The sequence below is a fragment of the Opisthocomus hoazin genome, chromosome 8 (genome assembly GCF_030867145.1).
Source record: "Opisthocomus hoazin isolate bOpiHoa1 chromosome 8, bOpiHoa1.hap1, whole genome shotgun sequence".
Lineage (NCBI taxonomy): Eukaryota > Metazoa > Chordata > Aves > Opisthocomiformes > Opisthocomidae > Opisthocomus > Opisthocomus hoazin.
Window position 1 is genome coordinate 48649910 of NC_134421.1, and position 27162 is coordinate 48677071.

General features: G+C 37.4%; 1 protein-coding gene across 4 annotated transcripts in view; it reads right to left on the bottom strand.

The window, feature by feature from the left end:
* CADPS2 (calcium dependent secretion activator 2) overlaps window positions 1–27162 on the bottom strand; it is a 325438-nt gene that overhangs the window by 89925 nt on the left and 208351 nt on the right. For all 4 annotated transcript variants that reach the window (XM_075428325.1, XM_075428323.1, XM_075428324.1 and 1 more), the window contains exons 11-14: window positions 26894–27097; window positions 17330–17466; window positions 13801–13988; window positions 1728–1829 (exon numbers count right to left, since the gene is read on the bottom strand). In XM_075428325.1, the coding sequence (XP_075284440.1) occupies window positions 1728–1829; window positions 13801–13988; window positions 17330–17466; window positions 26894–27097 (631 nt within the window). The remainder of the gene's footprint in view (window positions 1–1727; window positions 1830–13800; window positions 13989–17329; window positions 17467–26893; window positions 27098–27162) is intronic.

Here is a 27162-nt window from a genome sequence, read left to right on the forward strand (position 1 = left end):
TCCTTTCTGAAGAGAGTCTTCAGAAGGCTTCTGCTGCTTCAATACTTTTTGGGCCACAGCTGCTCTCACTGCCCTCACCACTGTGTATGAGTAAAAGTACTTCTGTTCATTGGGAATTACAGCAATCGTTTCTACCATAAACGTGACAGGATATGTTCTTAAATATGCCATTCACAGGCCAGAGGTTTAAAGGGACCTCTGGAGATCTTCTAGTCCAAAACCCCCGCCAAAGCAGGGTTACCTAGAGCAGAGTGCACATGACCACGTCCAGGTGGGTTTTGAATATCTCCAGAGAAGGAGACTCCACCACCTCTCCGGGCAACCTGTTCCAGAGCTCCGTCACCCTCAGAGGGAAGAAGTTCTTCCTCATGTTCAGATGGAACTTCCTGTGCTTCAATTTGTGCCCGTTGCCCCTTGTCCTGTCACTGGGAACCACTGAAAAGAGCTTGGCCCCATACCCCTGACATCCACCCTTATGATATTTATAGGCATTTATAAGGTCCCCTCTCAGCCTTCTCTTCTTCAGGCTAAACAAGCCCAGCTCCCTCAGCCTCTCCTTGTAGGAGAGATGCTCCAGGCCCCTCATCATCGCCGTAGCCCTCCGTTGGACCCTCTCCAGTAGCTCCTCATCTTTCTTGAACTGGGGAGCCCAGAACTGGATGCAGTACTCCAGATGAGGCCTCACTAGGGCAGAGTAGAGGGGAAGGAAAACCTCCCTTGACCTGCTGGCCACATTCCTCTTAATGCATCTCAGGATGCCACTGGCCTTCTTTGCAACAAGGGCACACTGCTGGCTCATGGTCAACTTGTCGTCCACCAGGACTCCCAGGTCTCTCTCCGCAGAGCTGCTCTCCAGTAGGCCAGTCCCCTGCCTGTACTGGTGCATGGGGTTGCTCCTCCCGAGCTGTAGGACCCTGCACTTGCCCTTGTTGACCTTGATCTGTTTCCTTTCTGCCCAGCTCTCCAGCCTGTCCAGGTCTCACTGAATGGCAGCACAGCCTTGCGGTGTATGCAGTCAGTACTCTCCTCCTCCCTTTCCAGGACCTGGGTAGGAAGCACTCTGTCCTACATTGCTCTGTATTGCTTCTCTGGCAAGAGCTATTTAATCCCGCGGAAGACAGGAATAGGAAACATGTCAGCGAAAAATCTTTGAAGGGAATAAAGGAAGGGAGCATAATTTTTTATCCAAAAAGAATCCCTAAACATCTTCTACTGCTATAGCAGTCCTCACATATGACAAACTCTTTACTGAGGATGATGGAACTGATTTACGAAAGGTCATGAAAATGAGCAAATGACATTAGACATTCAGAAAAAAGTTTTATCTGCCATATACCTAACATGTACTCTATTCATACAATTTTTCTGATCAGCACTAATCCAGAAACTGGTACAACTGTCATTTTCACACAGGTGATTTTCTTAGAGCTACAGAAATCTTAAAGTTTAAAAGGACCAACAAACTTTAGGCCTATACTCTTGCACAATCTTTTCTACCATAGAAAAATTCAACTTATATGATACGCACATAAATTCTAAGCACAACCAGTTGTGTAAATAAATTATTCCATATTTAATATATTAAAAAACTCTTTGCACGTGGACCCTTTTATTTTCACTCCACTTGTTCAAGAGTTCAGCACTATTGGTTGATCAACATCATCAAACAGCATGAGAAAATTCTTCCACACAAAACTTAGTATTTATTGAATAACTTATACACTCACCTGAAATGGCTTATTTGGTTTTCTAAAAGGGAGGATAGTCTGTCCTTAATTTCCTCAAACCTTTCTTTCTCTTCAACAGATACTGTTCCAATTCCATCTGGCCTGTAATATTAAATATTTAAGAATTGTTGGTATCTTTTCATGCTGATTCCTCTTCAAACAGCGATCTTTGTTTTTAAAGCTTTCAGTTAACATGCGTGCTAATTCTCCTTTCCCCTTTCCTATTGCCTTGAAGGATAAACAATAACTTGTGAATACAGCTAAAGAACAGGCTGCAGCTAGACAAACGACTTAACTTTGGAGCTGAACTTTTAATTTCAAGTCCTAAGTTGCTACCTGCTCCCAATATGAACACAAGCCCGTATATATTTCTACCAAATAATTTCCTAAGATATATAATATCCTTTCTCAATAACATTTGTACTGTTGGAACAATAGAGGGGCCTATTTGGATCTTGTTGATTTTCAGCTCCTTGAATCTTCCATGTTTTCCCAGAGGCACAACATGTCTGAAAGTCATTTTAAAATAAAGGTGGGAGGCAAACTACAGTGAGAAAAGCAAGAACAGGCAACACCTAGGAATCCCCCTGCTTAAAGTAAGCATAGATTTTTGATTGCCTATCCCATATTGACAAATAGCAGCCTGTAAACAAGACTTCCATACAAATATAGCATAAAAGATGTATCAAATAAATAGTATTTGAAAAACAAAAGCGCTGGCATTTAAAGATCAGATTTATGTCCCAATAATTAACAATAAGGCTTGTATTAAGTATGTTAAGCACATACTTAAAGCCTTTGCCTAAAGGTGTTAGTAATGTATTTCTATTAAAATAATGACAAAATTAAATAAATTTAAATACACATTTCTCAAATGGTATTTTTGCCAGGCAGTCGCAATCTCTTCGCTTACAGCATACTTTAAAAAGGAATATCTGAAAACTTCCTGGTACTCTCTTAACTTCCAGCACCAGGGTAACAAAACAGCTACTGCTTCCCCCTGAGTTTACTACCCTGACACTAAGGGTGGATCCAACCTATACCTCCTCCAGAGCCTCCAACACTGCAACTCCATGTTTCTAGAACTGCGAAAATTGTAGTAAAATGACATGAAGAAAGACAACATTGTTTTGCTAAATCTTTACTTCAGCTTTATCCACTATACTTCAGTCTAGGGGGGGTAAGTAGCTACCTGGCCCTGACATTAACAATTCTCTCACCCCCTAAATGACTTATAGTTGTGATCTGTCAAGTGAAGGTGGAAAGAATGCCTGAGCTCCTTAAATTATCGTGAAGACAACAATAAAAATCAGATATGGTGGAGATACGAGTAACCAGGCACTTCAATATACTATTGTATAAATTTGATGTGAAAGAACAAATAACTTATCTTCTCTCTTTTGATGGATGCCAGGATACTTTACCTCAGCCTTCTGACAGATGGAATGGGTTCAAATTTAAGTAAATTGCACTGTCTGATTTCATTGTCAGGAGAGATCGTGCTCTAGAGTGATAAAGCAAATACTTCTGTCATATTAAACCTTGCTGAGGCATGTCATATATATGACAGAAAAGACCTAGGGGTTCAGATAACAGTAAGTGAAAAAGGTGACCCAGTAGGATGTCATATCTGTCAACCTGCACTAAGGCTAGGATCCCTACGTACCAAGGACCTTTCACTTCACTGAGTTTGTTGTCATAAAGAACCTTGCTCACAACACCTAAAATTTCCAGAACTGTTAAATATATTTTAAGTGGATGTTTGGATAGAAGCAAATGTCCCAGAAGAAAAAGATAGAGTACACAAAAAGGTGTTAGAAAAATGTACCACCTATAGTACTGAAAAACTTGTCTCTTGAAAACATGGTTTTAGAAAACAGCACAAATTCCGAGTCATTATTTTGTTTCTTCCTGTTAGCCTTATTGTAACAAGCAGAATATAAAAATGCATTTTTGCAGCACAATTCTGAGACACATATTGAGCTGGAGATAATTTTTTGCTACTCTTGGGAATGGCTATCTACTACTGAGAAAAAAGAATCCACAGAAAAAATAATCTGACTCTGAGACGAGCTGAGATAGAAAAAACAGATAGTTTCAAAATTCCTGTGCATTTTGTTTTATTCTTCTCCATGATTTTTGTCTGTTTTCTTTAATTGCTTTAAAGACGGAATAAAATGAATTTGCACTGATTTGAGCTGGTTATTTTTATTTACAAATTACTGTGCCTTCCCAGAAAATCAGACTGCAGTTGTCACTTGGTTGTCAAAGGTTTAGGCCATCCATAAGCTATGCAAGAACTATTTGCAACTAAAACCAGCAACAAATGTGCCTTTCCTACTATACCAATTGTTATGGATAGTGGTTTGGACTTTTTTTTTTTTCAATTCAAAACCAATATTCAGCTTTCTTCTTGCAGCCTGGGACCTCTCTTTCAAGAACTCAGACAAGAAAAGTGACGGACTGTCTTAAGAAGAATTTTAATTTTAACTTTATCTTCTCAAGAAGGTAAAGGAAGAGTGAATTTTCCTTTCCTCCACATTCTTTTCCTCCTTGTTGTTCACAACTGCTTTGGGGATTAGAGAACTAGGTAAAACAGTGAACACTCAAAATCTGAGTAGCCTCCTCTCTCACTTCTATTAGTTTTCCACTTTTTGAGAACTCTGTCAATTTGATGTGGATTGTCTTGTCTTGTCTGCTTAGATCACAGTCTAACTGGTACAGATGTTAATATTGTCTCTGGTCACAACTCAGATTGTTTAATTCACTCAGACTTAAATATCAAAAGAGATTTGAAATATATACCTCATGAACTACAGCCAGTAAATTAAAGTGGGAAGTAGTTGTTCGACCATAATGACATCAACAATAGAGGTTAACCAGAATTTGTAAAGAAACTTTTACTGTGACAAGCTTGCAAGACTGCTGTCCTGATGGCAGTTACTCTAGTGAAGCTGATTGATTAGGTGGTGGATTTAGGTTTTTTTCTGGGAATGAACTTGTTTTACTCACTTCAAGGCTTGGAGTACCCCCTAGAAATATTTTAATGTCCAGAGGTCCTAAAACCTGTAATAATATGCAGAGGTCACTTGATGCATTGTAGAATTAACATTTTTGTGAATAGTTATGGAACGAGATAAAAATGGTATTCCAGTTCCAATGGGAATTGGATATGATGGACTCTAGATTGATTGTAGATTGTTTCCAGCCCTCAACTTTGGAAACAGCTTCTCCTAGTGGCCTCTCAGAGAGTGAACTGTTACCTTAAGCAAGACTGCTTTGTTGAGACAGCCTTGCGAAACACTAACTGAACATGCCTGACGTATCTTTTTATGTCTGGAACATCATTGATACTGGTGCTTTTTGCACATTTTAAAACTGTTTAAACTCTTTTCAATAAGCTTTCCTCATTAAAAACACAGAACATCACCTTCGTCTGTCATGAAAAAAAAGTTATGAGGAGAGGAATGCACATATTGATATTCTAACACATACACACACACACACAAATGAGAACAGCAAGTTTGACCAAAAGAATCTGCCAGAGAAAGATGAGAAATTATGAAGAAAAACAAAATACAAGAAAAATACTTCAGCTAAGGTCTTACTTCAAGACATTTATATAATAAACTACATTTCAAGGGTGTAGGAAAAACAAAAACAGAACTTAAATGTCATCTTGGCTCCTAGAAACAAATTGTTTTAGAAGACTTCAGTGCTTTCTAAGAGCACTTGGTTTTAAATTCAGCAGGATGTACAATAAAATGAAAGAACTGTGACAATTTTCAAATTAGCAAGATAAAAGTTTGACTTCTTGTTTCTTAGTAAACTGAACATTAAATTGTTTTGAAATTTGATGTAGAAATTTTACTATCTATTTATAGGACTTTAATATCCAAGGACTTTAATACCCAAATTATCTTTTAAAACACAATTGTATTAATTAAGGCTTTTGCAGACTCCGTGGTTTATGTTAGACAAATCTAAGAAAAACAATGATTTACAATATTAGCTTAGAAGCAGACTGAGCAGACTTCTTTTTATTAACAGAAAATGAAGAGAACAAATTATCACATGGCATTTAAACATAGCTTTAACCAGCAGGCACTTGAAGACCGAGCATTTTGTTGTTTATATTAACTATTCTTCAAACATTCTGACAAAAAAACCCAGCACAATAGAGCCTTCTGCTGTGTGCATTTCTAAGGCTGATCCTACATCTGCTTACAGGTCATACCCTCTTTTTCACAAGTGAATGAAAAAGACCAATTCTGAAGGCCACTAAAACAGATTAAGATGACAAATCAGGTTAATTTTAATGATCTTTTATGCAGTTATACTTTAGGTGGGATTCATTAATGTCCTTCTACTAAAAAGCTAAGCATGTACTAATATAATACCATTTTACCCAAAGTGTAAGGGTATGTATAGGCGTTATTCAGTTGAAATTAATGACAAATCAATGTATAATGTTTAGGGCAGGCGAGAATAAATAATAGCATTAGCTGTTCCTTCATTGCCTAAGATGGAAAGTATCACCTTAAATAAGCAGAACTTTGTTCTAGTATTTCTTAATAATGTGTGAATTGTGATTAGTTTTCAATTGACAATTTCTCTGAGGCTTTTTAGAAGCAGATTTGTTTTGATATGTTGAAAAATTTGGCTCTGCTAATATTGCAGTGAGGATACATTTTATTATAATGTTATTATAGTTATTAGCACTTTAAAACACAGGACAGAATCCTTCCTTAAACCAAAGATGAGGTCAACATGGTTTCACTTGGTACCTGCAATAGGGTGGAGAACTTCTAGCTTCTAGCTTTGAACTCAGCAGAACTCTACTGATGACTTTCTTGTGGCTATTTATAACAGTAATATATAGAAAGCTCTGTCACTAATTGAACAACGTTAATTAAAAAACCCCGAAACAACTATTTAGAGAGGCCTCGCATCAGAGACTTGGGGGTACGATGCTCATAAATGAACCACTTAGAAAGGAGAATACAGATTAAATTAAAGAAGATTTACCTTCCTCTGTGCTCCATGTACCTTGGAGATGATCAGCTTCCAAAAATGAAGGTTGAACTGGACGATGCTAGACACTTGGCATAGGGCAGTACATAAAACTGAAAGACCTAGTGAAAAAGTTCTGTTCTCAGCATTGCCCAACGAGCCTCAGAAAAGGGGAAGATTTTATTCACTTGAAGAAAAGGGATATAAATATCCAAGGACCAACTAGTTTTTCCAGTTTTGAGAAAACACCGCTTTTATGTAGAAGCACAAGCTCACTCAGCATATCAATCCTAAAAGGTATATTTTCTCATTCTATTATTCTGGGGAAATGGTGACTGATAACAAATGACTTCTGAATAAAAACACCCTTTCAAGTATAAGAAATCCCCTCTCACCATTTCCATTTTAGAGGACTTACAGAAAAATGAGACAAACTACAAAACCAAAAGACTCTTGTTAAGTCTCTAGATGCTTTATCAAACATGAGAAAGAATTTATGTACAATGCTTGTAGACTGCTGGAACATAACTTCTGATGTAACATGCTGCCTTACAGATCCACACTGTAAGGGATCTCAGGCTCCTTCCTCCAGCTGTCGGACAGCCTGGGAATGGATCTAAGATTAAAGCAGAAGGCCCATTTGCCAATAAATAGAAAGAAAACCTTACACCTGATATTGTTACAACACAGAAAGAACATGTGGGGTTGAGAGTCAATAAGCAGCACAGCAGAAAGAGGAAGCATTTTCAAGTGCTTAAAACTGAAAAGTTCCACAAAATCCTGCTAGCAATGGTTTCTTGGGAAAACCTTCTAAGAAGAAGTCTACATGCTATTAAAATACTTTTATATACAAAATTACACATACAAAAACATAACACTTCTGAGAAGAGATCAGCTGGACGAAACCTTTCATGTGAGATGGTTACCATGAGCAGATATACGGTGAAACTACTGACTTGAGTTCTGGATTGTTAAGTTAAATCTTATTAGATATTGTTTATGAAAGATATAAGATGAAGGAGAAACCAGCAAGACACAGCAACCTTACTTTAACTCTAGTGTTAATCAGAAGAGACGGAAATATCTAGCTAAAAAAAAAATATATTAGAAGAGACAGAGCAATGTAATGATAATATTTTCCGTATTTTTACAAAGTTCTTGTCCCAGATTTGAAAGGGGTGATTTCTCTGAGCATTCTTTTATCACTTGACACAAAGTGTAAAATTGCAATAAATGGTTCTTATCACAAAACACTGAAAAATGAAAAGAAATATATGAATGCGTAGCACTCTCCAAAGTATCCATAGTTTCATTTCTCTTATGTATTCATTTACTCCTCTTTAGGATACTTCCTCCAAGCATAACAGGAGCAAGAAGCCTATCAGAGAGTCTACAGTGCCAAACGATGGCAAGGATCTAAAAGGAGCTCTCAGAGAGGGCAAGTCTATTGCAGAGATATGAAATGAATTCTTTGCACTGGTGTTTATTATGAAGACAGATTCTGTGCTGGAAGCCTTCTTTGTTCACTGCAAAAAAAAAAAAAAAAAGAAAAAAGAAAATCTTCATTTTCAGCACAGAATCTGTCCAAAATTAAAGCTACTAACAAAAAACTTATGGAACGAATTAGAAAAATAAACAGCAGTAAGTTGCCAGGACCAGAACTGAATTACCTATGGTGGTGTGAAAGTTCTCACCGAGAACAGCCTTCCTCCTGAGGAATGGGAGGTGAAGAATGTAAGATCAATTTAAAAATCGGAAGAAGTCTCCAGGGCAGGTAGGGGGAATTACAGGTCTGTAAACTTTACATATATCCTAGTAAGAAGGAACTATAATATTAGGATATTTAAGGAAAAAATTAAAGAAAATTGGGTAAATATCTATTGTGAAGAAGTCTGTATGGCTTTGAAGCCATTAGGCAGAGAAATCTTACCTTCTGATCTTCTTGCAGCTCTCTAAAGGGCTCAAACACAGGTGGATAAGTGTGACCTGACTGATACAATGTACCTGGATTTCCAAAAATCTTTTGTCAGAGACACTAACCAACAGCTTTTAAGACAATTAAGCAGGCACTGAGTAAGAGTGAAAGTCCTTACATTTACAGTGAAAAAAAAGAGAGTAGGAATAAATGGTGAGTACCTGCAGTGAAGGCAAGTTATCAGTAGAGTTCTTCAGGGATCTGTGCCGAGACCTGTGTTATTTTACAGTATTCATAAATGTGCTGGCAAACAGCGAAGAACTGAGGTGACAGTAAATGTAACTGTAATGATAGTTATACGGTGTAGTGTGGAATTCCAGAAGGACCTTATGAAATCAAGTAGCAATAAAACAGCAAACAGTGATCCAGGTAGATAAATGTAATGAAAAATCAGTTGCTACTCAGGACAAAGATCTTGGTGTCATGATGGATAATTCTATGAAGGTGTCCCTGTTCAGGAGCAGTCAAACAAGTAATCAACATTGGGAATTACCAGGAAAGGATAAGGAATTAGCAGAAAACATCCAACCAGTGTAATCAATGCATGGTTCACTCTTACTTCTTGAATCTTAAATAGCAAAGAGACAAGAGAGAAGGATATTTTTTTTTGTCTCTCCTCCGTCTCTTCCAATAGCAATAGGGAATGAAACAAGATGTGTAGGAGTCAAGTTCAAAGCAAGAGTTCTTCAAGCAAGTGGAGGCTGTGTTGTGGAACTTGCTGCCAAAGGTGTTGAGGGTTCAAAGGGCTTACACAGGTTCAGGGGTGCAATGGACAAGTACCTCACACAGAGACTCTCTCCAGGTTACCAAACAGGCATATTCTGAGCTGCAAAGAGCTGGAGACTGAAAGAGTGCTAAGAAGAAATATTGCATACGTCTGCCCTTCTCCTACTTCAAGCAAGTCAAGGCTGTGAGACAGATGACTGACTGGCTTAGAAGAACCCTGACTCAGTATGACTGTTCTTCTACGCAAATACACATGCACTGAAGATTTCAAAGCGAAGGCAGAAAGAAACTATCTTTGGTTACAAACTGACTTTTGTGGTATTACTTTCACGTTCATTTCTTTTATACAAACTTCTAATAAATCAGCTTTCTTTCTGAATAGAAAAAGGTATAACCGGGGAATATGTTTGAATTTTGAATTTTTCAATTCCGTCTGTAGCTCAGCAGGTGGAAAGAAGTCACTTTGCACTTCATGTGATACCCACCAGCATCCATTTCAGACAAGAGGGACTGAATAGAAGTCACAGCATGAAAAGCAGACAAAAGTGAACGTGATGGGGAAGAAAACAATAGCTCCCACCTGGACTGTTTAGACTGAAATGTCAGCATTCAGGAATATCTATAGTTCCTTGTTCTGCCCACTTCACTTTCACCAGAGATACACAAGTGTGTGCATAACTGCAGTGCAAGAAGTTCACTTGTGAGCTAATGACTTTGATGGGGACCACACAGTGGAACGTCTCAGAAGAAAAACATTGTGAAGAGGAGCCAAAGGAGATGATACTGTGAAGTTACACAGCACCACAAGCACAGCCAACAAAAGTTGATTTTAATTACTAGAGGAAAAGGAATCCGTTGTTTCAGAAACAAGGATGTGTTTTTGTTTAAACACTCATCAAGGCTGCTCTTTTACTAAAAAATTTTGCTTTTTGGCTATTTAGGAAGAGAATGTCTTAGAATGTCATCCACAAAAGCAGAAACAATTTTCTGCATAAGCAGTTTGTTCACCCATTCATAGTGCTCTTCCCAGCAGGAAAGGAAAGGCATGAATGAGGCTTGAATTCCTCAGACTAGGACTCAGCACAGTGTGCTGGAGCCTGCATCAACAATTCTGTTCCCAAACCAACAACACTGGCATAAGCAACACACTAAGTACCAGTATGCTTGACAACTCTGTCAGAACTTGTTACCTGTATTTTCATCTCAAGAAAGAAAACAGTTGGGTTCTGTTCTCTGGTCCTGAAACTAGGTGTCAGGGTCTGCTGCATACAGCCTACACCAGAGCTCAGTTCAGGTCTCTGTGCTCCACAATGTCCCTGAAGCTCTAGGACAGCAATTCATTTTTCTGTGTTTATTCCAGGTGTTTTGAAATAAACCCATGGCTATTGTGTTACAGCCTGCAAGAGCACTACAGCCTGCAGCATGAAACAGAGTTAATATTTCAAGGCCTAGGGTACAGCAAAAGAGCACAGGGGATACATGAGTGCTCAGAATCTGCCAGAAGAGTTCTGGAGACATACGAAGGGTGGAAAGAGCCAAAGCTTATTCAGCCTTGTTCATAGTGCTTACTAGGAGCAGCATTCAGTACATGCAATCCCACCATCATGCCTGGGATCTTAGAAGAGTGCCTATGACCAACGGAGAGTTGGGATCCGTTGTATGAGACTGCTTTCTCACCAGTTTCCTTTCACAAATCAGATGTAGCCATTGGTGTACTCAGCATATGTCCTGGTACAGCCCTGGTATATTTTGTAGATTTGTTCTGAATTGTGCTCGATTTTCTCCTCACCAGACTACCAGAAATGAAGGCGAGTGACACCTTTATCTGATCATTTGACTGATATCACTAGATTGCCTGCTACTCTAAAAATCATGCCTAAAAGAAATTGATAATTTGAACTACAGATACTGCTACAAGCTCCTCCATCATCTGACTTCAAGATCATTTTTGATGATCTTTCTCAGGCTAGTGGAAGGTCTAAGATCCCTCTGTGAAGCAAAGGTGAAATACAAATTGAATACATCATGCTCAGAGCATAAAGATCATTGTCTTTGTTCTGCGGTCTTTCTAATTCTCAGCCTGACTTACGAAACTAAGATGTATAACGCCAGGGATCAGCCTAGAACTTTGGCCTGTTGTGCATTGTCTGCGAAATTCTTTTTTCCCTTTCACTATTTCTTAGTGCTGCGGCAGATGAATGAGTGGATGTATTATGTGCGTATATGTGTGTCTGTCATCCTCAGTGAGTGTGTCTGCTTCTGTCCTTGACTTACTTTTCTTCTTTCTTCATGTTTCTTTTTTCTTCCTTTTTACAATATCTCAGTTCTAGTCAGACCCTCTCTGTTCAACACTTCTTTTATTCCTAAAACACTCATAATGCTATTCAGAGAATATCTGTACAGAAGGAATAGACAGAATACAGAGTGCTTACCACTGTGTAAATGATGTGCTCCCTGAGATATTTTCATGCACTGCACGCACTGTTGTCCTTCACTTAAATTATGAAATAAAAAGAAATGTATCTACCTTTCTTTTGAATTCTTGAAATAAGTTTGAGTAATTATCACTGTATATTTGTCTTGTTAGGTTGAAACCAGTAATAAAAAGGCTAGAAACAACAAAGACTTAGACTCAGTAGGAAATACGAATGTGTCTGGTTCTTCAGGAACTGACAAAAGAATCATGCTTTTACAGAGAACAGGTTACCAAGTAAAAGCCAGAAAAACTCCTAACTTACCAGTACGAACATTAAGATTCTTGAGATTATTTCTGGCATATTCAAAAACATTTTAATTTTGAATATTATTATCAAGGATTACATAATGTTAATCTTCCACTACTAAATCACTCAGGTTGCAAATGCCCAGCACCTTTCTCACAGATGAGGCTTTGTCTGAGCCAATGAAGGAAACAATATCCATTTTAGGGACTGGCCCTTTTTCACTGGCTCGAAGACAAGTAAAATGGCCTCTGTGGTTGACTGGCTGCAAGGCAACATTAGCATATATGTTGGGAAGAAATCCCCTTTCTCTCTCCTGATCTCTACCAGGATTCAGTTTTGAGGATTTACTGACAGCATCACAGTAATCGCTTTTTGGGACTACAAGTAGGTTCTCCCCAAGTGGGAGGACTGGATCAGTTGAGGGGAGGAGATTTGTTGGGTTTTTCTCTGTTATGTTTTGACTTTTCAAAACATACTTCCTACAGCAGTATACAAATCTAGTGTGCACAGCAGGGTTTAAATGCATGTTGTGCTGTAATCTCATAGATTGCCCATTCCACTGCCCGCTCTAAGGAAGACATGGACATACTGGAGCAAGTTCAGTGGAGGGCCACCATGACAGTCAGAGGCCAGAGCACTTGCTCTGAGGAGAGGCTGAGGGAGATGGGCTTGTTCAGCCTGGAGAATCCTTGGTGTCTAGGGGGGACTGAATGGCAGCCTGCTAGCTGCTGCTGGGAGGTTGACAAGAGACAACGGATAGAACTATGCTGCAATAAGACAGGTTCAAACCGAGCAAAGACCTGACTGGATAAAGCCCCGAGCAACATGGTCGGACCTCACAACTGACCCCGCTTTGAGCAGGAGATCTTTGAGTCTAGAAACCTCATGAGGTCTCTTCCAACCTGAGCTATCCAATGATCCTACCTCCAATACCTGCTGTTCAACAGCAGAGCTAGTTTCTTCACAACTTGGAATAAGACATAGATGAAGCACAAGCTTTTAAAGAATGTGCTTAGCACAGCAAAGCAACAACTTAATATTTTACCAAGTTTTTCACTTGCAAGTGGAAGGAAGACATCGTCCCAAGAGCATTACTGTGACCAACAGCTCCTGAAGTAGCCTACCCCTTTAGTAGGAAGAACTCCAGAAGTGTCCTAGCTCTTCCTGGCTGGGGGTCACACCACGATCCCAATATATGTTATTTCTCCCTGTGGTAGCACAGCCAGAAGAACTCAGTATAGCACGCTTAGTTGCCAAGCTATAGACTGCAGAAAAAAGAGTTAAAGCTTCCCTTGAACTGCAAAATTGTTCAAAATGCTCACTGGAAATGTCATTCACTAACACAACACAAAAGCAGAATGCAGAAGACTACCTTTTTAACAGAGTGATATCCTTTAGTCTTCAATCTGCCTGTCTTTACAACGCCCAAGAAAACACACTGCATTAAGACAGTACAAACTGAAAGGAGATTTTTTTTTTTTTATACTAATCTGTACAGAACCTCCAATAGCCCTTAAGAAACTTTCATGAACTGATTTCTGTTGCATGCAACTTCCCTACCTGGTGAATGCAAGGGACTATAAATACTTTTGCTTCATCCTGAGGCTACGAATTGAAAAATATACCATTAAATTACCTGTTACCATGAACATGAGAAGCACAAAATGCAAAACTGTAGTGGAGCAAGGTTGGATCAATGACGGAACCATTTTCTGAATGCTCAATCAATTCATTGAGATAGCAAAGATGGCGGTGACAGCCTCTCACTCCGTAGCGAGCACAGTATTCATCTAATACGAAGACCTGACCTGGGCTAAACCAACCCTGAAAGAGAAAGGCAAAAACATTTTCAGATTTCTTTTCCTACTCACAGCTTTTAAATAAAACAAAAAACAGACGCATATATTTTTATGTGCATTACACAAACTTTTCATACTAGAATGATTTATATTTGACTAATGCTGTGGCACTGGAAGCTAGATCCAACAAGAGCCCTCTGTCTGAAAGGAGTAAATGTCAGAAAACTATTCGCAGTTCTGAGTTACCACTACTATGAAATACGTGGTTTACAAAAACATGTTAATACATCCAAAGTCTGGTACAGATTCAATTATATCAATACCTAACATAAAATAAACTAACATTTAAAAATAATTAATTATGTTAAAGTAATTGTAAGCTATGAGAGAACATTTGAGTAATGGTGAGGGACATGAACACGGACAGTTAAAACACAGTTTCTGGATGGTGAGTTTCCCGTGGCTGCAACTTTCATGCAAGAGAACCACAATTTGACCATTTACCCTGTTTCTTATGTAACATTCATGCACTTTTAACAACATTTTAACAACCTTTACTAGTAAAGTGATACAAAAGCTAGGTAGTTTGTTAAAAGCCACCTGAGTAAGATAAGTATGATTTGACCTTCAATAATAATTACATATTCTGGGTGATACTGTGGGCTTATTTGAGCACAGGCTTGATAAGACCAGAACAGTGTAACCCTGACACAGACATGAACAAAGTACAGACTCCTTCCCACCACAAAAACAGCTCTTGAGTGAATCCAGAGTGTAAAAAACGTAGTCGATTCTTGGTGTGCAAATATGAAAGAGAAGAGCCTTGATTGCCTTACTTCCCAATATGAAAAAAGATAGCACAGTGCGCTTCCAGAAAGCAGCAGGAAGAAAATCATAAGCCTTGGGAAACCACAGCTACTGCATAGCTGTTCTAAATAAGCGTTTTTCTTTGTTCTTTTCTTAATTGTGGTGATATATCCCTCTTACCATCCCTGCCAAATGATTAAGAGAGCTTGAGGAACACCTGAACTCAAATATACAAATAACACAGATAAGCAATAACTTGGATAAGCAAAATGGTTTTGCGAGCCATGAATTTGTAACATCAGTTTAGCATCTAAAGACTGTATTTCCCTATTGCTTGTGAATACTTCTGCAAGCTCAGATGTTTAATATTTCCACAAAATACCAGCAAAAATACTATTAATAGATACAAATATATTCATATCAGGTTTAAATCATCTGTGTTTTAGCTTTACTAAAAAATCTGCATGAGACAGAAATCAAAATTTTATATTCTCTCTCAACTCTTGAATTTAACATATCATTTGCAAACATGAATGCTCAGAGTTATTTCATAAATTTCTTTGCTCCTGATTCATTCCTTCAAAGTCAGTGTTTCCACTGCCTTTAAAGAGCTTCAGCTGTTTCTAGAGAACACTTAGCTTTATTACAGCACCCAGAAAAGTACTCAGTGTTTTAAACTGTCAATGCCTAGGAAATAATTATTAAAACTTCTGTATTATAGGAGAAAATTCTGACAAGAACAAAAATTCTAAAAGAACTCATTAGTTTAACTTCAGTCACTGCAAGAGATCTGTTTTAGTGTGATCATTTTCACACAAATATGTGCCTTCCTTGCCCTTGACCAGCTCCACACCACACGTCTCACAAACACATAATAGCTCTTTGCTAGAGAGTATTAGATAACTACTTATTTTTATTGTATAATTGCAAAAAAAAAAAAGCTCCCCAATATCTAGATGAATATAAAATTAAAGAAGTTTAGTTCATACAGCAATTTAATATAGAACTGTGCTTAATACTAGTTTTTACACATTTTTTGTTTTTATTTTTACAAGTTGTATGCATGGTTACTCTATATTTATCAAAACAAAGGGATGTATTTTTTCTAAGAATGGTAGCAAGCAAGTTGTTCAGGAAAAAAATAATCCCACTTACATGTTCACGTATTCTATTGCCACCTTCACATTCTGGATTTTTTTAATTAAAAATTAGTTACATATGCAATTTAACAAAAAATGATCACCCACTCTACTTATTAAAAGCTGAATTTTAAAAAGAACAATAAGAAATGCATCTGCTTTATGGTTGCTATAGCACTGTGTATTTCACCTAACCTCTTCTAAAAGTTCCTGATTTCAAGGTTATATTAAGTGTCTTACTATCTTATTATTATAAAAAAAGATTTTGACCCCAATGCACTGTTAGAAAGCTAACCATTTTCTCTTTGAGTGCCAATTACTTTGTACAGATGTACCTTCAGGCCTCTTCTTTGACTCAGTGTGCAACCCGCAGACGGAAAATGAGTCCTTTAACTTTTTCTATACATACTTATCTGGTAGCATTTTAAAAAGGAAGCAACTGTCATTAAATAATCTCCCCCCTTCCCCATTTTTTTATACTTGCAAACAAACCTAAAAAACCCATCATTATCTTTGTATTCTATGACTAGTCAGACCAACAGAAAAAAAGAAGTATAGTTATCCTTTTTTCTTGCTGTTCACATGGTAAAGTGAAAAAAATTATGCGCTATCAGGCATTTTAGGTCTTTAGTGAGAAATCACTATTTCAGACACTATATCGAGTGAAAAATAAAGCCACACAAAACTGTTTAACAAGTGTGTATAATCTGATGTACTTCCACAAGACTGTTGCTGGTTTTCCCTACTGAAAACAAAATCAGAAGCAGCCCCATCCTCAACTCCCAGTCCCACAAAGCACAGAGTAGAAAATGTTATGTAGGAAAGAGAAACTGCAGCTACAAATACAAAAGCATGTTATGCCAATGTCTTGTCTTTCATAGCTGTCTTTGAATGTGAAAAACATTAATTTTGATACAGAGATCACACTTTACTTGTTTTTGTTTAATAATTCTATTCCCGTTTGTTATTTGCAATTCAGGTAATACATATACGCCCATATATCTCTATTGCCTGTGGTTCTGCTTCCTTTCTTTTAGCATTTTTCCTGCTTCACACCACAGTAGAAAGAAGAAATACAAGATAGTGAAAATGTCTTACATGAGGCGACTACATTTGTACCTTAAAATGCCTGTACAGGTGTCAGTAAATCCTACCACAGGAGCTCTTACCATTTATTCAAACCTCCATAGAGGACATGATAAATTTCAGCTGATAAAATCAGAGACAGTTTGGGTCTCTTTGCTTTCTATTGAGTGGCACAGCAGCAGCTTGCAAGTGTATAATTTTCAAATTTGAAACCAATCGATTGGACCCTATAATTCAAACTACAACCGCAGCTATTGAATGAACTAGGAAGAAAGGACTACTTTGTAACAACTATTTCTCACTTCTTTATATCTGTCTTCCAGCCAGTACTCACCAAACAAGAATAGGAGTCATTCAATCTGTGATCCAAGGTCTGCCTCTGAAGCAGTCTAAAGAGGGAAGCATGGTCAAATTTGCAGGGATTAGCAGAAATAAACTCATCCATGCCATGTTTCTGACCACGGTCTGTATCTGTTCATACAAAGGAAAAATGTGCAGAACAATACACGTGAGTGTGTGCGCAGATTTACAAACACAAGGGTACACGTGGTACATAAATCTAAACATACAAACTTTTGTGAAAAAAAATCAAAGAAACAAGTTACATACATAGATGCTTGCAGGTGACTTAATATAGAATCTTGTTTTTTAATCTGAAAATAATATTACTACATTATTTTTCTATCATACCAATCTATGCAGTGTAACAGTGAAAATAAAATAAAGCTGATACCCACTCATAGATTAAACAAAATTTAGAAAAGCTACCAGAAAACACAACATAGCACATTAAAATAATTCTTAGAGCATGGTTTTCTAGTGGAGTTCTTCAAATGTTACAATTCACAAAACAATGTTATGAGTACAAAAAAACCGTGTTCCATAATTTCCTGATTTTGTGTGACTCTCTAATTTTAGCAAAATAACAAATAAATATATTTCCCTCCATTGCAAAAAAAAAAGAAAGTTTTCTGCATTTATTTCTTCACACAAGAAAGAGCATCTTTAAAGCAGATCAAAGTACCACTCATAGAAATATTCATCATGGCTTGAAGCCTACTTCTCAAATGGCAAACTGGAGCAGAAATGAACACACTGGCTTGAGCTAGGTCATTTCCAGCCTTCTTTTTGTACTCAGCTTTTAATGAGACAAACCTTAATGTAGTAATGGCAAAGAGCTCCTTCAACCTTCCAGCAGAGAGTAGTGAAAAAGGGAGCAGCATTTTCGTGTAAATACATTGAGAAAACATACCATCCCAAATGGCACTTCAATCAAAGGCCCAAATTTATTGTTCTTCACAGATTGCATCTTTCAACGCCTTTAAACCCCGCGGGTTTATCAAAAGAGAAGCTCTAGTGATTGCTTTCATTAATGCTATGTTTTGTCAAAGTCCTCAATGTGAATTATCTATCTAGTATGGACAGAAAAAGCCTTACAGTGCCCAAAAGGACTAGTTATGTATTAGCACATTAGATGTCTCGGATTCTATAGACTGTACTGGGGTGAACAGTCCTATCAACTTAAAAATTGACTTCCCCTTTCAATAGGGTCTTAGCTCTTTGTTCCTTTAAATTCAGACCTAGGTCTTTTTATATTCGTTACTAGAAAAGTATAGATCTAAGTGTATCCTAAATGCAATTTTGAAAACCTGCATAGTACAAACCTAAAATTTCTAAAGAAAAGGAGACAAAAGTTTATTGATTAAACCCAATTATAGAGTCAGGTTCATAATAAAACTCAATATTGATCTGTGGGCATGATGCTAACATAATCAGTCACATTTAGAAATTTAGCCCCAGATCATATTGATCCATGTCAAGTCCAACTTTCAGCTGTATTTGTGGATGGGAGAATTATTTAATTCAAGCTGAAGGATCTGCAGCATCACATCCTGGAAAGATGTAGAAACTAATTCATATCACTTGGCTTTGCATTGTCAAAGCAAGAGTCACATCCATGTGACAGTTTTCACCAAGGTGGATGTAGCAAATAAACAGTATGACAATACATCGATGGTGTAAGGTATGAGACCATCATCCCAGAGAAACAGCGGCACATATTTTTAACGGTTTAAGGATCAGTAGCGTATGTGATTACATAGATTAACAATATTTCCATGAGCATTAGACCAGCCTATCATTAACAACAAACATGGCTCACATTTCTGACATAGATACATGAAATACTTTCTCTTAATTAGTGCAATTTAAATGTACTTAAACACATGATTTCAAAGATAACTGATATCAACATAACTACATTACTGAAAGTACTAAAGTACAATGTGAAGTTATCTATAGTTTCTAAAATGGTCCAAACACAGATCTGTTTCATGTGTGACTGGTTTCTACATTTCTTGTAAGTATTCCTTTTTATATGGATATCTGATTTATTAAGCCATTATTTACAATAGGACATGACAGAAAAGAAAAAGGTTTCGTATTATTAGCTGGGCTTGTTCAGCCTGAAGAAGAGAAGGCTGCGAGGGGACCTTATAAATGCCTACAAATATCTGAAGGGTGGGTGTCAGGAGGATGGGGCCAAACTCTTTTCAGTGGTGCCCAGTGACAGGACAAGGGGCAATGGGCACAAACTGAGGCACAGGAAGTTCTGTCTGAACATGAGGAAGAACTTCTTCCCTCTGAGGGTGACGGAGCACTGGAACAGGCTGCCCAGGGAGGTTGTGGAGTCTCCTTCTCTAGAGATATTCAAGACCCGCCTGGACAAGGTCCTGTGCAGCCTGCTGTAGGTGACCCTGCTTCGGCAGGAGGGTTGGACTGGATGACCCACAGAGGTCCCTTCCAACCCCTACTATTCTGTGATTCTGTGATTCTGTGATTCTGTATTTCTGCCATTGGTCTCACACACAAATTAGACACAGCTGAATCCTTCTTAAATTACCGGCTTAATATTTTCTCTGGTTAACCACACAAATATGAAAAAAATCCCCCTTTTTAAAAGAAAATCTGTTTTAGTACTGACAAGTAATGAAGTATTTTGAAATCAGGAGACTGCATGTTGCAAATGAACCAGATTCAACATTCTGATACAGTCATCCAGATGATCAGAATGTATCAGGTAACCTACTGCGTACAATGCAGCTTGTGAAAGCAGAATCTTCTCTTACATAATTTGGACAAAAGACACAAAAATATTTATTTAAAAATATAAATAGTTGCTACATTTAAGTCTACACAAAGAACCACGACTGATCACCACCTTTTTAAGTGAATCAAACAGTACAAATAACACTGTCAAATAGTAACAGAAGATCTGTTACCAAATATATTCTAGCAACAGAAAAACAATTACAAACTTACTTTTGCCAGCTGTAGGCGAGCAGGAAATAATAGAAAAATAGATGTAGTGTAATACATTACATTTTACTTTACTGCTATGATATACATACAAGATAACTGGTAAATCTTTTTGAAACAAAATGAATTTTCAAAAAAAATACAGGAACTTGAGCAAAGATTATGAGGAATTCATAAGTGTTATATGACTGTGATTTAAAAAATATTTAACACCCTACATTTTAAAAATGTTAGAATTATTTAATTTTTCAAATTCGTCCATAAATGACCTTTAGATGCCCTGTTCAAATTACATGCATATGCAAAAAACAGAAAGAGTGCTGTATTGTGATACAATTCAGAAAAAATACAATTCCATTTTATTCTCTACACTTTCTCAATCTTGGAAAATATTGGGAAGATATTTGGGGAGAACTTTGAAGCAGTAATACTTCTCCTACTTTTCCACAATTCATTTTCTTCTCTCAATGGAATCTGTTGTCCTGCTTTCAAGTTGCCTCTAACTTGAACTCACTGTTTTGACTGCTATTTCCATGTTACACTCTCTGTTTCATATATGTAATCTTCCAGAAACTGTTAGCCAAAAAAAAAAAAAAATTCATTTTTTTTGGATCAAGGTAGGACAAATACATATATTTTAAAACCATGGTAAAAATTTACAAAAGCTATTGCAGGAGTTTTAGCAAGTTCTTTGAGTGTTCTCTTAGACAAGGACATCCATTTTGGCAAAACAGCATCCTAAATATGCCTTTTGCCATCTTGACAAGAAACTTTCAATTTTACTCCAGTTGCAAAGGCTGTACAGATCATCACATCCTCAGTGACTCAGCAGAGCTGAGTGAATGAAGACCACCGAGAATTCTATGTTTATGGCACATGCTCGAGTGGTTCCGAGGGATAACCAAATCACCAGGCATCATCTCTGCCCCATTCCAGCCCAGAAGCAAATATAGGTTTTCTGTAGCATTTACTCTGTGCTAGGGTGAACTAAAGGAACTGGCCTTGAAAAGTGGTGACCTCCTCCCTTTTGTGGCCCTCAGTGACATCCCTGCTTGAGTTTAAGCATCGTGGAAGCAATTTGAACTAACTCAGGCAGGCAGGAGAGAAGAGCGGGTAGGGACAAGAAACGTAGTATTGTAGGGATTAAAAAGATGTAGAGACTGGGAGTAGTAGGGTAAGAACTATGACTCTGATAGAGAAGAGGCTGGAACTGGTTGGATGAAGATGAAGATGCACATGCTCTTTGCACAAGACAGTGACAAGACATGCATTACATTCCTTCAAGTGCCACTCCATACAGACAGTGATAGCTTACATCGGGAACATTTTGACTTCTGATCATTGACCAGGACTCCAAAGTGCTACATGCTTAGAAACACAGGCCAAAGAGACAATCTATGCCCCCAGAACCTTATCATTTAAATATCAGACAATGAAACAACAGATGCAGAGAAAGTGGCAGAACATGAGAAAGCCGCTGGCCCATAGGCCCCAGCAGTCAGGGTGGGGACAGCACACTGATGGACTGCCAGAATTTTGCTGAAGGACAGATCTGGAGAATACTTGTTATTTTTTGTGCGTTTCTGTGTAGCACGAGAGAGAGCATAAATGTGACTTACTGACTGCCTAAGATGGTAGAGGCTAGCGTTAAGCTTTTCTTTCTGAATGGGAGATGAGTGTAGTTGGAGACAAGCAGGAGTGGGACCAGAAGGGGAATGGGGGAACATGCAGGGAGGTTGGAGGTGCCAAAGTATATGATGGATATAGAGATGCCAAACCTGCTGAAAAAACTATGTCAAATGAAAAAATGTCTTATATTACTCTTTCTTTCCAAATGATTTAATTAACTGAACTTAAAAATATAAACTTGCTCAGAACTATTTTAAAAGAACTGCTTTATAAGAACATTACCAATTACTCCAAAACTGAGCAATGCCACCATAAGGTTAAACAGTGGTATTTTTATGTGTACGTATTATGACACCAGTATCTTAATATTAATCATATTTTTGTTTTCCCACAGAGTCTCAGAAGTAGCCAGTTCAAAGACTGAGAGTGATACAAATAGCACTTGAAAGAAATACGAAATTCATCATTTATTCCCGTACCATTGTACTACGACATGGAGAGAAATTTTATAATGCTTATCATTGGTATATCCAAGTAGATTGAAAATGTTAATGTTATATTTTCATGACTAATCCCAAAGCATTTCTTCATTTAGCAAATTGCCTGCACTTTCTTCTTGAACATAACACTGATTGCTCCACTTTGGATAATTTAAATGTCCACACAAGCTTCCTCTGGGGTGCTCTTTTGGTCAGATGGATGTTTCACTTGGAAATGTCTCCAACATTGCTGTCACTGGACTCATGTCTTGTAATACCAATGTATGCCCTATGTATTTGACTCCTTTTCCTAGTCCCTTGCTATATAATAAATAGGATTTGATGTTTTGTACTTGGGTTCTAACCAGCATTCTAATAACAACTGTTATAATTGGTTTCTGCAAAATCTCAGATTATTTTCCCTTTGTGAGCTGTTTTGATAAGTGATATCATACTAAAAGAGAGATGAGGAAAACTATACATCTCAGATCAAATGATTCCTCACCTAATTTGGTTTTCCAGTATCCGTCTCGCTCCTTTTCTCTCTGCAGATATTTTTACAAAGAGACCGTCTCTGAACTCACAGTGGTGTAAGATGAGAATGATGTTTGCCTTTGCATTGCTTCATTAAGACATGACAATCCTCCTCCTGCTGCTGTTACTTCTTTGTTATGACCAAGTTATTAACAGTGGTCATCACCTCAGTAGCCTTTGCAACTGTATGAACCGATCTCCTAACACATTGCTCATTAAGAAAGGGATCGCCTCCTGCACCTTTATGTGACTCAGATGAATCTATTTTTAATTGGTGCTTTCCCTGAAACATTCATGTCCTTGGGAAACTTCTGGCTTTTCTACAATTATGCATACTTAAATACTCTGTCCTTCGCATTACAGCATGCTTATTCAGAAGAGCAGAACCGAAGAGCAGTCTCTTTTTTTTGATCATTGTTGACATTAGCCTGTCTTCCCTTGTGGAGCCACCTGCTACTACAGAAGCACAGTACCAAGTTACTTAGGAATGAAGAAACTGGCTAGTATTCATTTTAGAAGTTGGACTGGTACAATAGCAGTTTGATTCCAGTGCCACTCTTAAATGTGTATTTACCTCTCCGGTAGCATGGAATATCAACTTTCTTCTAAATGCCCTACATCAATGATCCTAAACTGCCTTACAGCATCAACGAAAGGAGGTTGCCCGTTCAGATCAGTCAGAGCTCTGCAGGTTGGCCTTTCGGAGGGCTGCTGTTGTGCACACGCAAGAGCAACATTTCCATTTGCTGCCTTTGTGATAATTGCTGTAAAGATCAGTCAGACCCTGGCTGTCTTACTATACACATCTCTGGTTTCTTTTCAGAAGTTCCTGATGTGTTTGTTTTGATCCAGCTCTGAGATGGCTGGATCTTGTTCACGTCATTTTAAGCACTTTTTTGTACAAGCAATTATCTTACATGGAACAAAGCACCAGTAACTGCAAGAAATACAGCTCTCTTTATACGAAAGGAGTCTCTTACTCCTTCCTTTCTACTACTTTCTTTTATACAAAAGGAATTCATGGTATAGACCACAGGAATAATTCTATCACAGTTTACAAAAACTCTTCAATAAATTTTGAGCTCAAGAATATAGAAAACAGTAGAGGTTGTGAAAACAAGGTGTCATTTATTGTCATGTACATGTATCACTTGACTAAAATGTTAAGAATTTAATGAAATACTTTCACAAGTTGCCATTTTCAGCTAATAATGTAACACTAACTTTGGAAGGTAGAATTTTTTCTACAAGGCAATGGAAAATGGAAATGTTAGAATATATTTCTAGCAAAAATTAACCTTAAAACTGCTAGGTATGTGACACATTAATCATCATCTGATGTTTTAATTTCTTTAATGACAGTTTTCAGTTGCTTTTCTTACCTATTAAGAGAATTTCAGAGTTTGGGAAGATAATTTATAAACACAATATATAAAAAAGTTGTTACATGTCTCCTTAAGTTGGTTTTCTCTACATCCAGCAGTTCAATGACATTTAAAGTTTTTCAAGTTATTGAAAGCTCTTTTTGTACATTTTATCAGGATAAGTGAGTTGCATTTCTTACCTTCCTAAAGGATGAGGAATATGGGGACAGCCTTTCAAAGCTTGAACATTATTAAAGGACATTTCTTTTGCAAAGATCTAGTTTGTTATCTGTTTTATGTATGTGGAGGTGGAGTTGTGTGACATACTTTTAAAATTGAAACAATATGATCTTGCATTCGCTGGAAATGGTTACTGGTGTATTAATTGAAAAATAAGATACATAAAAAAGTAGTTGACAAATTCTCCAGTCATAACTGTATTTCCTAATACTAAAGTTGTATCATAACAAAGAATACAAAACTGGAAATTAATTTCACTTAATATATACACTAGATCTCAAGTACTTGGTGTTGTATCTTCCTTAAAAATGCAATACTCTCAACTTTGTACAAACATTTTTCTAGAGGGAAACAAAATTAACTTCTTAGGAAACTGAGCACATTCAAATCTGATAAAAAGTCAGATATACATTCTCCTTAGAAGTAAAACTGTGCCCCAAGAAGATCAGCACAGTATGTGTAATTGAAGAAGGAGTTTCAGAAAATTATCTAAGGTTATATCTGTAACCCTAGGTCTTGCAGTTTCTTAAAAATCGATTCATTTAATTAAGCTCATTTCTACATTAAGTGCAGAAGAGAAAGAATAACATTTTCCTCGTGTAGGCAGAACTGGAGGTATTTCAGAAATCTGTTGAACATGGATTCTTTTAAAAGTAAACCTCTTATTAAGCTAAATTTCACGTTACTCTATTGCAAAGAATTCTATATATTAATTCTAAAATACCAACATTGAAGTGTACTAAAACCAAAGGCAAATAATAATGTAACCATGGAGAACTGATTTATATACAACTCAGTTATATCAGTTTGTGCAAGTTGATAAATAGGTATGACACAAAAGCACACGATATTTTGAGGCTGTTGAGCTTCCCTTAAACTGTTTTTAGAATAAGCATTATTTTTAGTATGGTTTCCACCTAAGAACTGTAGTCACCCTAACTTGCAATTGTTCTTTGTACCTCTTTCTTTCTATAACTTCCCCTGCCCTGTGGTCAGCATTTTCTAGTTGCTTTCACTTCGATGTAAACCCTCTGGCCAAGAAGAAAAGCAGCTCCTTCTGACTACAGTCACTTCTTTCGTGCTCTCTAACTGATGCATGTGAAGTAGAAATGTTAGGAAGGGAACACAAGGAACTCCCGGTACCTAGCCCAGATCCAGGTAACTGGGAGGTGGTGAGCATACCTTGGCTGTTGCCCCACCTTTGCTTTTGCAGTGTTACTTACATTCTTAAAGTACTTCACCTTAACATCTCCCATGACACATGGTTAGTTCACCCTTCCAAATCAGTTCAGATTAAAAACTCAACAGGTGTCAGTGCTTCTGTGAGATAAACCATGTTTTTCAACAAGCACATTTTACTGTCTTCTGATAGTGTAATGATAGAAGGTTACAGGATAAATGGAAGACCGTGAGACTAAGTGATAGCAGGTCTGAAGTAGGAGAATGGTTTTGGGTCAACCTGCTATAGACTTCAGACATTAAACCAAGCTGAGTCTAAAACATGCCCTTCTGTCACTCTACATATATATATATATATGATAAAGAAGGATTATTGTATGCAGTCCAATGATGTTGTAAACATTTGATAGCTACTACAAAAATCCTTGGATTGCACTAGTTTTATAGGATAGAAAAGTTGCTCCCCTCAGCTCCAAAACAATAAAAAACCCATATATGCTTCCTATGTGCAGGTATCTACACGACAGGGTACTTTTAAAGAGATTATACGAAAATTTCAAGATCTGATTAATAAATGCTGTCTACCTTGATTTTCTTTGAAACAGTATTTTCTTCAAAAAAAGGGAAGGAAAATTCAAACCTGATTTTTTTTTTTAATTTTATACGCAGTTTAATATTAGACTGAAGGGCACAAAAATTCAGCAGCCCATCTAGTGCCTTTCAGCTCACAAGATACTGTCTGCATTGCAATTTTTAGATCACCAATAATTAAAATGTATGATAAAGCTGACCTAAAACTATAAAATTCTGAGGACAGATTGTCACTTTTCTATTCAACTCTGCACTGGCTGGCTACTGAAAAATATAATGTAAATGAAGCACCATCTCCATGGTAATATGTGGGTCAACTGTAACGAATATGAAGCCAATTGCTGTATTTCCAAGGATTACAATAAAAATAATGACCTGCAAGTCAGGATTTCCCTGGCTGGTAATAATAACGTGAGCTAAAGAGCTTCTGGCTAACGACAAACTGCTAGGTACATCTCCTTAGTGAATGACTTCTGCTTAATTAAACTTCGTTGAGGAAGCTGTTAACATATTTTACCAACTAAAACCAAAACCAAAGCCACAAAAGAAAAAGAGTCAACTTACAAATTGGGGATATATCTGTGTCAACATTTCCTCCTTTAGGATTCATCTTCTGAGCTTGACTTGCAGGAACAGGCTTATATGATTGACCTGTGGCTCTGTACATGGCTTGAACCCAGAGTATTCTATCCTGTTCATCATCACTGGCAAATATTACGGTATCGCCTTCTTTAACAGCATTGAAAAACATTCGACCACCCTGAAGACCTGAAGCGAGAAATAAGAAGGTAATATTAATAAATAGATGTGACTTCTAAATCACCATCCATGTT